Below are 14715 nucleotides of genomic sequence, written 5' to 3' on the forward strand. Positions count from 1 at the left end.
GAGCTTTTCTTCTCAAGCTTGTCTCTTTTTCCTAAAAGAATTTTTTTTTTAATTAACAAAAAGAGAAATTAGAGGGAATTTCTGTTTTGAAAAAGTTAACTACTAGTTTTTGCAGTGTGAGGACTTATTTGGTTTGGTTTGAACCCCCATCCCCCACACTCACTCGCACACACACACACACACACACACACTCACACACACACACACACACACACACACCCAGAGTCGTGTTTCCATCACTTCAGAGGACATTACATTGACTTCAGTTCATTTCCTGGAGACCGATTCCAGCCCTACCCATAATCACCACTACGCTACTAGTGGCTACATCATCAGAAATGAGTCATGTAGCCTTACTCCTGGAGGATGCCTGGATTACGCCCTTTAAGCAAAGCAATGGAAAACACAGGGAGAACTGGCTATGCTGGTTTCATTTATATGACAAGAGAATACACCTCATAGAATAATGTGAGACTTCATATGTAGGGGCAGAAATCTGCAAAAGACTGACAAGGTGACTGTAAATGCGCTGAGATCGGCGGACACGTAGGATACATACATCATCAATTGGCGCGACTGGATTGCAGATGGTTCGAATGCAGACCAGAGACCGTGAAGGCAGTTCTGCCTTCTGGAGGGAGTGGATCTGAAGCTGATCAGCTCCAGATGTGTTGGGCTGCCCTAAACAGGGACAAACAAGCCAAAGTGTTGCAGCTCAGTTCGGCTCTGCGGGTTCCAGAGCAAGTGCTGAAACGGGAAAGCCGACAGTCTCCCGCCAGGGTTTCAGCCACTTCGCCCCGAACGCGCAAATGACCAGGTGACCCAAAACCACCGGTACTTATTGATCCGATTGAATGAATGTTGATCACGATGGGGCGACGGAGATGGGGAGAGATCAGAGGAGCTTGTTTAGAGGCTCAGACGGCTGGGACGTGCGTTTTGTCGTTTCATTGCGTGAGCATTTCTATTGATGCGCTCATACAAAAGTCCAAAAAGCTGGCAGGGACATACAGTGGATTCCTTGATAAAGCCCTGGCATCAGGAAGGAAGGAAGTGATGGACGGTTCTGGCCAGAACGCAGCTGCATGTGTTGCCCAGTGTCTCTGGCTTTGGGCCTCAGCGAGTTTACCGCAGGTCAGGTCACACTGGCCGCTTGCCACAGTCACAGTCATCAGTCCATGTGGAAGTAGGTCTCGCTAAATGTATTTCCACCCCAGCCGATTTCTTTCAGCGTGAGCACTGATTTCGGGGCATCCCAACCAACCCCTCCTCAATATACACTCACCGAGCAGTGATTCCTTTGCCACTCCATGCTCACGGATTAATAAACCGTGCACACGGTTTATTAGTCCGCTCCCACAGATTCTGCCCCCCCCGAGGGGCTCCGTACAAACCACGACACTGTGTCCTTTAGAAGAATGGTCCGAGAGCTATTCTGTATTTCATGTGTCAAGAAATCCAAGAAAAATAGAAAAGCCGACAGTGTGTTAGTCCGTCTCTCAAGACTGTCTGACTTTCCTGCTCTGTCTGTGGTTCTCAGCCTCCAGCCCATTGGTTCCTGTAGTTACTCCGTCTTTTGATATTATAGAAAGTTTACATAGAAAAGATGTTAAAAAATATGAGGTTAACAATATAAAAATAAAATAAAAACCTGGTTCAATTGCTAGTGAATCAGTTAGATGTGTTCTGAGAAACCAGGGCCTTTATTTATCAGGTAACTGCTAAGAGTAAAATTTAGGACAAGCACACCTCTGTTTTCAGTCTGATAATACTGATACTAATGATAATTATCATCATTAATATTATTATTATACATTTTTCCTTATTCTATGATTTCTCTGACATATCTTATCTACCAACAGTTTAATCGTCTTGCAGCCGAATTTAGTTTCCATTTCAGACAATTTACTTTTGTTTCATCCCTAAATATAGATTTATACATTATAAATATATGGAATTGTTCCTAATTTCCCATGTTAATTATTGCTGGAGATTTAAAGAATTTGAAAACCTAAAAAAATTATAAATATATATGGTCTTGCAGGGAAACATCCCACTGAATAAACTGGATTGCATTAAAAGATGGCAGCTGTAGGGTCAATCTATAGCTCTGATTGGCTGTTCCAAGGCGTAGCATACGCGTGATCGATCATGTGATCTCCTGAGAGCTGCTCTTTTACAGGTTGCCGTACGTAGGAGGACATTACTTGACGTCTGTGTCTTACCAGTCACACACTTCATCCTGTCATCTTTATGAATATCACAGACCTGTTTTAAGTCCCTTTCAGCTGCGTTGGCAGGTTAATACTCCACCGCTGGATCGGCCGCATCCTTCATCCCACCATACAGTACATTGTTCTTAACACCAAGAAATATCTTTTCATCTTTTGTTTCTCTAAAAGTTTACTTCCCTTGACCTAATGGCGCTCTGTTTTGTCTCTTTCTTTGTATGTGTGTGTGTGTGTGTGTTTGTTTGCAGATGTCCCTGGAAACAAACTTGAAATATGGCTCTCCTGAGAAAAAGTAAGTGTGAAATGATGAGTGACACGAATGTGATATGACTGATTTATGGTCTCAGGTGTTTCCGTGAGAAAAAAAACAAAAGAAGAAGGGTTCAGGTCTGTCTCCTGTTCCTGTAGATGTGCAGTAACACCGACAGGCTCCATTGTTTGCTTGTGGTTTCACACTCATATCGACTGCGGCGTGAGAAATGAGGTTAAGTTGTGAAGCGGTTGCTGGTGAAGGACATCCTAGTCTCTCTGGAGGGATGGTGCCAGGAACGCGTTCAGCTTGCATACGTGTGCACCAAATGTTTATGTGTGTGCTGGGGGAGGGTGTGATGAGGTAACCAGATGACAGGCGGCGAGCAGATACAGTTCATGAAAAAAAAAAATGTTTTTTAAATGTGTGATAATGGAACAACGGAACAGAAAGTTCTGTTTATAAAAATCATAAACAACCTAAAAATGGATCTTCGTTGAGCTGAGAATGATTCTAAAACGTCTCAAAAAGTATGTCTGTGCGGTCCTTGATTCGGGTCAGGACGTCTAAAATGTTTCAGCGTAAAACTGCTGCGCAGGCAGAATGTCGTCCACGATTAGTTATGGCAGCTGGATAAAGAGTGGCTTGTAACTGGTTTCAGGTGGGTGTTTGATCCTCCTTTCTCTCTGGTCTGCCAGTCGGCAGCTGGTGGAAACACTCCACGCTGAGAGTAAGACACCGGAGATGAAGCACAGCGTTCATCTCTTCAAAGCAACACATCGACCAGCTTGACGCAGCTTTTTATGCCGATGTTCGGTGATAAAATAACTAAAACGTCGTCGATCGACAGAAACTTAATCAGCAACCGTTTTGACTGAACTGTTTCAAGGAATATTTTCAGTGTTTTTCTTGCTGTGAGTTTGAGAATGTCTGTTTTTTCTAAGTGTGGAGCTAGAGCCAGGAGGTAGTGAGCGTAGCTTAGCACAAAGACTGACAAATAAAGCTACCAACACGTCTGAAGCTCACTTCATTGTTTAATCTGAACTCAAACGTAAAAGCAGCAGTTTGGTTGAAATACAGCGTGTTAACTAGTTAGGATTAGGGGTGCTAGTAGGTGTATTTTTAAAATTTGGACAGAGCCAAGCTAGCCCTGCCTCAAATCTTTACGCTACGCTACGCTAAGCTAATCACCCCCTGCTCTGGTATCAAGCTTCTCAGCAAGAAAGCAAAAAAATGTTTTTCCCGAAATGTCAAGCTATTCCTTTAAGTCGTTTAGCCAAACACCTGAAGCAGTCTCTGGTTTCAGCTTCTTGAATGTGAGCATTTGCCGCCTTTCTCTGAAGGAGAGTATTGTAAAATGAATTCCACTCGGTTCTGGACCAACAAGTAATATGAGCATGTGGCCTCCGGCTTTGTAACCTCGCGATGAACATTTTTCAGTACTATTTGGCATTTCCTGGATTGAACGGACCACTAGATTAATGAGAAAAGTCGTCATATGCTGCCCCACTGATGTTAATTTTTTGAAAAACTTGGAAAATAGACTCGTGAATTCGCTCACTACATGCTGAGATCTGGTTGGATATAAGCTACTTTACGTGCATGTCCAGACACCGAAGGACTGACTCCTGCCTCTCCCTGTGTTTCAGTTAATCATGTCCTCATGGTGCTGCTGGTGCTGATGTTGTTTCTGCTCCTGCACAACACACTGCTCAGAGCCTCCACTCGGCCCAAACTCTCAGGTACACCCACACAGGTTTTATTCACATCTTTTATTTTTCATATTTGGTCTTTTTCTGCGATTAGTGGACAGTTGTTGAAAGTTGTGAAAGCTATCAGAATCACCAGACACGTAGGTTTAAGACGACGGCTGTGCTGATTTTAGCTGCATTTACCTGTAAAATGATCAGTCAGAGAGAAAGTCGGAAGCTCATTCGCGTCTGTGTCAGCTGCCGTGAGGTCAGTTGAATGAGACACACAGAGAGGTGTTGCCTACGGGGGGAAAGCCCGACCTCGTGCTCGCGAGGCGACACTGGCGACTCTCTTCTGCTGAAAGTAGCTAAGGTTTGTCCAGAAAGTCGCTGGATTTGTCGCTAGGTGCTTTTGTGAAGAAAACTCACTAAAGGGGCACGAAAGGTCGGTAAATCTAGAGACAAAGGCTCCAAGTTTGCAACACTAGCTGTGTAGCCCCTGATGACGTATTAGAAACTTAGAAACTGGGAAACTCCAACACTGGGCCGGTAGAGCAATGGTGTAACTTCATCACTCAGTCAGTCATGGACATTCAGGTCTCTAGGGCCAGCCTCGCTGTCGCGGTCCCACCGAAAAACAACCGGACCAAGTTTTGTATAAGACTTTATAGGATAGTGTGGTCAATTGTATACGTCACACCATTCTTCTCTGAAAAAAAGGATCCAAAATGATAAAAAACAATATCATCTTGTACCCCCCCCCAATTCCTCTCAGATCACCGGAAGAGCCCTAGAGGCGCAGCTCGAGTTCCTGCAGCGAGAGTGACGGAGGCAGATAATGTCATCCCCGTCATCATCTGTGCGTCAGAGGACCGTATGGGTGGAACCATGGCCACTATCAACAGCATCTACAGCAACACAGATGCCAGCGTTTTCTTCTATATCGTTACTTTTCGTGATGCAGTGAAACTGACAAGGTTTGCCACTTATTTCTACTGTAAACCACATCAGTCTTTAAAGGTGCAACAAACAATGATTTCATATTACAAGTGAAGGTACTGGTCATCTCTAATTGTTCCCAGTATTATTGCTTATCGTGGTGACCTTGACGTTTGTTTACCTAATCTAACTTTCCTTGCCTCTTCCCAGGGAGTACATTGAGAGGACTAGACTGAAAGGCATCAAGTATAAGATACTGGAATTCAACCCCATGGTTCTACGAGGAAAAGTGAAGCCGGATTCCTCTCGACCTGATCTGTTACATCCAGTGAGTTCAACCATCATGAAGTAAAACATTATCCATGCCCAGATGAAGCTCTAAAAGTAGAGCGACAGTTCGAAATAGGTGAAATAACTTTGCTTTTCTTTTGCAGCTCAACTTTGTGCGCTTTTACTTGCCTCTGCTTGACATCAACCATAGGAGGGTGATATACTTAGATGACGATGTCATTGTGCAGGGTACGTATGTGTAATCACGGCTGAAGGGAATCCAGTAAAGTTAATCACCCCCTCCAGGCGTGTTTTAAGACATATACAAATACTGTGTTTGGGATAATAATTTGTGTCTGGTAGGATTGTTCACTTCCATGTTAGAGAATAGTGTTGTGGCAGGTAGAGAGTACGTGCACATACTTTACCGCCCGAATGTTCTTCATGCTTTCAAGGAGACATCAAGGACCTGTTTACTATCAAACTGAAGCCAGGCCATGCTGCTGCCTTCGCCACCGACTGCGACCTGCCCTCCACGCATGAGATGGTGCGCAGCATCGGCATGCAGGTGGATTCTTGTTTCTTTAGTCTTATGGCTCTGTGTGTTAAACGGCCAGTGTGAGAGGCCAATGCAACGGGCCTCGGTGGAACCGGAAAATCAAACCGGGAGGAAACACCGCAACGGAGCCTCTGCAATAACCTGAATGTGAATAGGTTTGCTCGTTGCATTTAGCTAGTAACAGTGTATAGACACGTGCAGTACACGTGAACGTGTTTAAGCAGACTTTGAAGCACATTCATTGGAAAATGTATAATTAACATCAGGGTCTTCATTTTGGACTGTTAGAGGAATCGATGCCGAATGTGATGTTCCTCAAGAGCCAGCTTTCTCAGTTGACCCCTGTTGGTCACCTTATATAACTAAAACTACGGTGTCCTCTCCTCTGAGCTCGTCCCCTAGACAACCTACATGGGCTTCCTGGACTACAGGAAACAGGAAGTTAAAGACCTGGGCATTAGCCCCAGTGACTGCTCCTTCAATCCTGGAGTGTTTGTGGCAGATGTCGGCGAGTGGAAGAAACAAAAGATCACCAAGCAGCTGGAGAAATGGATGGAAAAGAATTTCAGGTAAGATCTGGAGGGAAAAATTAAATCCTCAGTAGCTGGATAACTACAACAACACCACAGGGATTTATGTGGCCAAAGAAATCTTACAGGAGTTTAACTCTTCCTCATATGAACAAAGTAGAAGAACAATTTCCAGACCCCAACAGGAGAATGTTTTAAAATAAGAACCGCTCGTTGCCAGTGTAGGATCAGCAGGGAATCAATATAGCGTCGGTGACGATCATCTGTGACGATAAGAATACCTTCCTTCATCTGGGTGTCCGGCTCGATCATGCAAAGTTCCCAGACTCCAAGCTTAGATAACGAGAGGACATTTTCATCCCAGAGATCAAGTGTGACGAACAGTACAGATGTGCAGAAACATGACGCGTGATATTAGGAGCGGCCCGTACTGCAGATTTTGTGGATGTCCATTTGCCTTCATGTTCTTTGTGCTGCTGTCATTTTCTCCGTTCCAATCTAGCCTTTAGTTAGCACCGTTTTAAATGTAGTTTTTTAAAATGTACCAGTTCATTCTTTCTTTTTATTTAATTTAATGTTGTTTTCCGTGATATTACATTACTAACAGTACAGTGAGGAAAGCTTATGTGTTTCTGACCACAAAGTTAGTATTTTTCAAGTCTCCCGCTCCCGCAGTTTCCACTCATGTTTCCTAAAATCCAAAAGCCGAATACGACTACAGCTGAGCTACTAAATACCTTCAACAATACATGTCAAATTATTCTCGATTCAACAGCACCTACAGAAGTCGTAGCAAACCTTGGCTAAATAACTACGCCAGAGAAATAGAGAGGGAATGCAGTCAAGCAGAGCGTAAATGGAAAAAGGGACAGAATGGTGGCGTCGCATGAAATTCTGATAGAACTGATGTCCACGTTTCATAGAGCAGCGAGAGCTGCCAGGTCCAGCGTCACGGTACCAACCAAGCTGCCAGCCTGACAGCTTTTTCAGAGCCATTTATCCTCCTTCCAGTCAACAAACTAAAGCTTCCCCTATTGTCCGTGAGCAAATCCTGTCCTGAAAGAAATCTGACTCCAGGTCAGCCATGTCACCTGCGGTGCCTCTGAACACTACCACGCCTCTGCCTCGCTCAGTCGTTTTGAGGCCCTTTCCTTGTGCACTTTAAAGAACACAGTGGTCAAACTCAAGCCTTCGTCCAGTCCTCTAGATGTTACGCCTGCCAGATTTCTACAGGTTTTTTATCATTGTCCGTCCCGCAGTTTTATCCATCTTACGTAAATAGCTCTCTGTCTGCTGGTTGTGTTCGCCCCCTGTCTTAAGCACGCAGCAGTCCACCCACTTCTCATTAAGCCTGGCCCTCGACACTCTTGATTTTGGGCCATTTTTACCGAATGTTTTCACACGTAATATTCGGGGCCATTGTTATGTCCCATTAAAGACCAGTGAAGAGGCCACCTCTCAGAATTCAGGATCTTGTCTGAAATAAAATGCTGGACGTCCCATAAAGTTCTCCAGCTAAATAAAATAAAATCAGAAACACACACAGACTTTACAAAAAAATCCTTTCTACAAATGTAATTCAGTCATGTTTTTGTCGCCTGAGGAGCATCTAAAAGATCGGGTCTTTTCTCTCTCAACCTCGTCCTGGAAAGGTCGTACATGCTTTTATTTCATCTCGGTCGGGTTATTGTAAGTCGGCGTGTTCAGGGTTGATCCGAAAGAATGATCTCACACCTTCGGCTTGTACAAAACGCAGCTGCTCGGCTGTGAACAAACAGGAGAAGACAGGATTGTATTGGCCCTGTTTCAGCCGCTCTTCACTGATCACCAGCCAGCTTCAGGACTGAGCTTAAGATTCCACCGATCCCTTGAAGCACTCGGTGGTTTAGCTCCCAGTTAAATTGCTGAGTTACAGCTCCCCCACACGCCAGAGCGCAGCCTCAGATCCCAGCTCTAGACCAAAGCAGACCTGGCTTTTGCAGTCAAGACCCCCCAGGCTTTGGAAATCCCCGTCCGAAGACCTGAGACTCAGGGACAATCTTTTAAACCACTTCTCAAAGCTAAGGCCTTCGGTTCATTGGTTTATAGTCTTGTCTGCTCCTCTTGTTCTTATTGTTTTTATCTTACTCAGTTTTATTTTGTTTTATTTTGAATGTCTAATTTTACTCCCCAATTTTTTGGTTCTAAATGTTGTGATCCTGTTGAAGACAAGGTAAAGCAGCTTGTATCATAATTATCATCATTATCATTATTATTATCATTATTATTATTATTATCATTATTATCACATGTATGAAGGCTGTCATATACAGTACACGTCTGATCAGAACCTCTTCCCTTTCTCTCCACCAGGCAGAACATATACAGCAGTGCCATGGCAGGAGGTGTGGCAACTCCACCCATGCTCATCGTGTTTCACGACAAATACACGACACTGGACCCACTGTGGCATGTCAGGCACCTGGGTAAGACCCTCTCTCCACTTCACACACAGACGAATTTCAATTAAGACAAACAATTCCACACAGTTGCTCCAGAAAAGAGTAATAACTCAGCTAACTACTGGATTCTTATGAAGCTACAATCTGCTACCATCAGCGAAGTCACCGAGTCAACCTGGTGAGCTCAACAGATTACTCCCAACTGAACACAACGTTATTCAGGTATTTTAATGGCGCTTATCTCAGATCAGCCCAGCTCAGGGACAGGATTCAGCAGACGGGGTGCTCTGTGCATGTACGATCAAAGCTATGGAAGATTTAAAACGCCTTAATGAAAACAAGTGAAGTGAAATACAACACACACTGTCATTTGTATTTGCTTTTTATTTATGCATTCACTGTGTTGTGATTGAATTAAAGGCACGTGTTAAATGAGAATTATTGGGCCTTTTGTCTTTTTGTTGTTCGTTGTGACATGAATTCTCCGTGCCACATTAGAATCAAGACACAGCGCAGTGTGTTACTTTACAGTGTTGTCCAGCAGAGGGCAGCACAGTCCTGCCTAAACTACATACAAACTTTTATAAAACTCACTTCTCATGCGGAGGTGCAAGAGAAGTTTTTCTGTCTTGAGATGGAGATGGCCCCTTCGTGCCAAAACGAAAAAAACAAGCGACTGTCCAATCACCTTGTTGGGGGCGGGGCCACAGGAGGGGCCACGACGGTCGGCCTTTCACATTAAAACAGCTTCCTGTTGGCCAGCCGGCCGGACAGATGCTGCCGACGGCTGTCTGCGGTTTTAGCTGACGGGCCGTGCTGCAGGACAGACGCTTACAGGGGTCTTCTTGGCCGCGTTCTCGGTAAGTGTTGACAGCTAAGCTAATTAGTGCTGGCTGGGTGGCATTAGCTTACAGTAAACAGCTGTGTTAATGGAGGAGGATAAGCTAGTGATGTCCACAAGGTAGATAGCTAGAATTGACTGTAATGAGTTAGTGGTTACTTTTCTAACCAACTTTCCAATAGTAGTTAGTTTTTGAGGGCAAAAGAAGGATCAAAATGTCCACATAATCCTTTCAAGTGAGCTGTGTTTAGTGATGCCCTGGTTACAACATACAGAGCGTACAGATGGACAGTGGAGAAATGGATCATGGTCTTGTCCGATGTCAATACAAAGTGTACTCACTCAGCAGCTTTGTTGGATTGGACGTTTCCTAGGGTAGCCCAACCCTGTCTACATGAACGATGTAAATTCATTTACAAAATATAAAATATAATTCTCATGCCATATATTGTTTCAGTCAACGGGACCCAAAATCTGGATGATGGAAACGCTAAAGTGACAAAGTTGATCCTCGGCCTGGATGCCAGGGTCCAGCGGTTCAAATACATACAGTATAATGTTTGAATTTTACCAGTTATTGACAGTATTAAGAGGTCTCGTGTTTGTCCTGGTTTGGATGAGTGCAGTAAGGATGACATCTGACTGATGAATGTGTGATTTTCGTAGCCCCCTCCGGTAAACCAGCTGTTTACTGTAGGCTAACGCTAGCAGCTAGCACTAATCAGCTCAGCTGTCAACCCTAAGGGAGAACTCGACCAAGAAGATCCCTCTAGGCGTCTGTACAACCTCCTGCAGCGCAGCCCATCGGCTAAAACTGCAGACATAAAAAACGCATTTTGGCAGGTCTACGCTGAACTTTGCTGTGCCACAGTGAAATGTCATACACCACTGGAAACTGTTTTTTGTGTTGTGATGTGATTTTAATGTGGCATAAAAAAAAATTAATGTCACAATGAACAACAATTAACTCAGTTATTAAAGACAAAAGGCGAAATAATTGTCATTTAACACGTGTTTTTCATTTAAGTAAGACACCGCCAGCAGAAATAACAGCGTGTGTCGTATTTCACTTCATTTCTGAGTTTGATTTGTTTTCATTTAGGCATTTCAAGTCCTCCATACGAACCTTTATCAACCAAGCATTGGAAGACATCATCACAGTTAATTGACTCTGCTGAATCAGCAGCTTTTGGCAGTGGAGCGCTCCCCTCGCTGGTGACTGACAGCGCCGCTGTCCACTCAGCTGTGATTCGGCGCACTCGACTCCCTCGTTAAAAGCACATTAAGACAGTGAAAACCGCAGAGACAATCATAATCTGATAACTCAGTACAAACTGTCCTGCTGAGCCATTAAACTTGTGTGCTGTGCTTGTATCGGCTCGTTTTGTGCTGAACTGAACGAACTGTATCAGCTGGGACAGCAACTGAATGAACCGAGGACAGTCAGAATCAGCACCGGACGTCAGGGCTGCACGAATGCTGACCAATCATCTACTCGTCTACGCACTGAAGCTTCTGAGGGCCACGCGAAGGCGACTGGACTTGCTCGAGGCTCCTGACGAAAAGGCTTCTGAGGAAGGTGAAACGTCTTCACCAACCCCGAGCAGGTCCAGCTGCCTTCGCGTGGTCCTCAGAAACACCCTGACCTCGCAGACATACATGCTGAAGAGCCTTTGAAGTGATGCAGCCGTTTAGCTTTGGAGAAAAGGTGAACCGACTACACAGTTAGCGACTGGGAATCTTTGCACGGAACTGAACGAGGTGATTCGTGATTTCCGACCCCTCCAGTCCGGTCTGCAGGGGCCCAGCAGAGCAGGCCTGTGCTACTCACACCGCACCAGTTGTAGCGGGAAACTGAAAAGTGCACATTGTAGACAAGATGAACTAAAATAGTAAGTGACATAGTATTACAGTAGAGAAGCAGCTAATTTAAAGTAATGCATTTTACGGTAATGCTACATATCCAGGAGATGTAGAGAACCTATAATATTGTGGCGCCACCCTCGGGTCCATTTCAAGGAGCTTTCCTGTTTGTGCAGGCTGGAGTCCAGATGCCCACTACTCAGAGAGCTACCTCCAGGAGGCACATCTGCTGCACTGGAACGGCCCATTCAAACCATGGAAATATCCCGCCGTGCACTTGGATCTGTGGGAGAAGTGGTTCATCCCAGACCCCTCCGGAAGATTCTCCTTGGTACGACCTGACAGCAACAGCTGAGGTGTGTGGAACATACCATGTCCGAGCCGCAGGGGGACGTGAAGCGTGTGAAGTTCGGGACTTACTTGGACAGTGGTCGAAGGGGTAATAGGAAACAGACGATGAGGAATCTTCTTGAAAACGAAACGGTGTCGGGAGAGTCTGCGCTCTGTGACTTTCCAAATAAAATAAAAAGTGACTAACCTGTTGTCTGAAGCATTCTGTATTTTGGCGAAAGATACCTGTAAAGATGTTAGAATGTCAATCCTAGGAATGGGTTCAAAGTGAAAGCGCGATGGGTGACAAGATCTTTGTCTTTGTAAAATGTCCTAAGCTCGAGAAAGTGTGTTTCCTGGCTGACTTGACATAAATACTCAGAACTCCAATTTTTTTCACATTTTCTCGTCTTTGCTAGTACATTCATCCCTCAAACGTGGCACTGAAATCTTGAAGCAAACAGAAAGTCCTCTTTCCACTAAGGATCTATTGCTGATACACTACTGAAATGGACTACGAGCTCGTTGGGCCAGGGTCCAAAATCAAGACTACAGTCAGTGAGCCAGCACTGTTGAACTGTAAGGCAAGTTTAAACCCGCATTCCTTCACATTTCTTCAGCACGGCTCTGTCAGTCTGCCATTTTGGTCCAGACTGAAATGTCTCCGAAGGGATCGCAGAGTTTCAGAGACATTTTCCACGGACGTTCACGCTGCCAGGAGAATGAATCTTTATGACTTTTAGTGCCGCCGTTTTGAGTGAAACGTCTCAACAACTATTGGACAGATTGTCATGACGTTCCGTACAAGCATCCGTGTCCCCCTCAGGACGAATTCTAATATCATTCATCTTCCCTTAACATTTCCTCCAGCTTGTCCAAAAATACCTGGGAAACTAACGACGTTCCAGTCAGCCTCAGCTGCAGTTCATGTGTTCTGCTAATTGGCAAATGTTAGCATGCTAACACGCTAAACTCAATGGTGAACATGGTTCACATTATACTTGCGAAACACCAGCTTGTTAGCGTTGTCCTTCTGAGCACGTGGACACAACTGACACTCACTGACATGACTGAAGAGAAGCAGAGAACCACAGAAAAACAGGCGGACTTTTCATCAGAGGGCTGGAAGAGGGAAATCTCTGAGCTGATGAAGACGAGCGCCGAGGTGGAGCAGCTCTCATGCACCGTAGAGCTGTGCAGCGTGAACTCTCCATCCCTGAACCCTGCTCCACCTACCAAGGAGGGGACGAAGGCCAGTGTGAGGAGAGCACTCGGTAAAAAGGTGAAGAGGCTGCTTGAGGCTGAACTGAAGACAGTCCAGCGGTTTGCACCAAATGAGACTCGTGATCCTGAAACAGCAAATCCCCATCTCATCCCGCCTGATGACTGGAGACGAGTAAACTAGGGTGAAGTAAAGGAGAATCTCCCAGGGAGGTTTTTTTTTTTTTTTCCCTCGTATGGCTGTCTCAGGAAAGTAGGGTTTCTCCTCAGGAGGATTTTACTATGAGGGCCAGTGTAAAGAGAGGACTGGGTGGACTGTAAGACCGGTTTGGGAGTCAGTTAACGGGAGAGGGAAAATCAGTGGCTGCCTCTCTTTTATGTCACAGCCTCAGAGGGTGGGGGTGTTTGTGGATTATGAGGAGGGTCTGGCCTGTTTTTATGACGCAGACGCCGCAGCTCTTATCTCCTCCTTTACTGGCTGCTCCTCCACCGAGAAACTCTCCCTGATCTTTGGTCGTCCCGCTAATCGCGGTGAGAACTCAGCCCCTCTGATCATCCGCCCTGTCCATCACGTACACCGGACTAAGTGGAACAAAAGTTGCTGTCACGTAAACGAACAGACTGACCTTCTTATTACGTTCACATCCTCGTGATCATCCTTTCTCAACTGTCTCATCCCTACTTACCGGAGCCGAGCAACCATTTGCACATTCAGGTACAGTAGATGTTATTTCAGGAGCATCGGCCTCAAGAAAAGTTCCCAGGTAAGCGTTAAAATCTAATTCATAAATTTGTAAGGCTCTTCGAACGCACAACGGAATCACTGAGAAGCACATTCATCTTCCAAGGGTTAGTGCAATGCAGGCCCTGGTCCATCGGAGGGCGCCAGAGAAAATGCCAAGCGCCTTAGTGGGTCCAGTGGGGTTTCATCGGCGCAGGCCCTGAGGGTTCAGGAGCTGCAAAGCCAGTTCGCCTCCCAAGGAGTTTTGTTTAATTTGCTCTTAAATTCAACTGTAGACCATACTTTCCCCCATTCAGAACTACAAACTCCAGATTATATCTTGTAGTTCAATTTGTACAACACGCTTGTGCGTATGGAACCCCCCGTGGGCCAGAATTGAAACACTCTGACTAATAACACATCACAAAAAGAGTCACATACAGTACGGACGACTACACAGCACATGTTAATTACCCAGTAAAGGGACAGCACTGAGTGGATCATTCAGACTTGTGTCGCTGTGAAATGTTGTTCTATTATTGTTACTATAAATTGCTGAGGATCAGTTATTGGCTGAAGGCTCGGGACAATTGGAGACAAAATTGTCCTGACGAGGGACATCGCGAAGTTAAATTATAAAATCAAAGAGTCAATAGGGGGAAAGGCCAGTGTATGCCTCTAAAAACACCTTCACAAGCTTTTCACAATAAAAAAATGCTAAAATTAAAATCCAACTATTCTGATCATCCCGGTTTTATTAACTCACCCAATAATAATGTAGTTTTTGGCCATATTGGATGGTATCTCTCCAGTTTTCAGGGGATGGGG

At 45.0% G+C, this 14715-nt stretch overlaps 1 protein-coding gene across 1 annotated transcript; it reads left to right on the plus strand.

Moving 5' to 3' along the window:
• Window positions 1–2258: 2258 nt before the first annotated feature.
• Window positions 2259–12170, plus strand: glt8d2 (glycosyltransferase 8 domain containing 2). Its single transcript, XM_040140804.1, has 10 exons — window positions 2259–2300; window positions 2480–2523; window positions 4131–4223; window positions 4948–5149; window positions 5322–5439; window positions 5546–5630; window positions 5837–5949; window positions 6343–6509; window positions 8823–8935; window positions 11792–12170. The coding sequence occupies exons 2-10, from the start codon at window positions 2505–2507 to the stop codon at window positions 11968–11970; spliced, it is 1089 nt and encodes a 362-aa protein (XP_039996738.1). The 5' UTR covers window positions 2259–2300; window positions 2480–2504; the 3' UTR covers window positions 11971–12170.
• The last annotated feature ends 2545 nt before the right edge of the window (window positions 12171–14715 follow it).

This window comes from Xiphias gladius, chromosome 2, assembly GCF_016859285.1.
Source record: "Xiphias gladius isolate SHS-SW01 ecotype Sanya breed wild chromosome 2, ASM1685928v1, whole genome shotgun sequence".
NCBI lineage: Eukaryota > Metazoa > Chordata > Actinopteri > Istiophoriformes > Xiphiidae > Xiphias > Xiphias gladius.

Excerpts from the sequence above, each read along its gene's own strand:
- glt8d2 (XM_040140804.1), top strand. Across the intron at positions 5,150-5,321 it reads GATGCAGTGAAACTGACAAG|GGAGTACATTGAGAGGACTA; the intron begins GTTTGCCACTTA and ends GCCTCTTCCCAG. Across the intron at positions 5,950-6,342 it reads TGCGCAGCATCGGCATGCAG|ACAACCTACATGGGCTTCCT; the intron begins GTGGATTCTTGT and ends CTCGTCCCCTAG.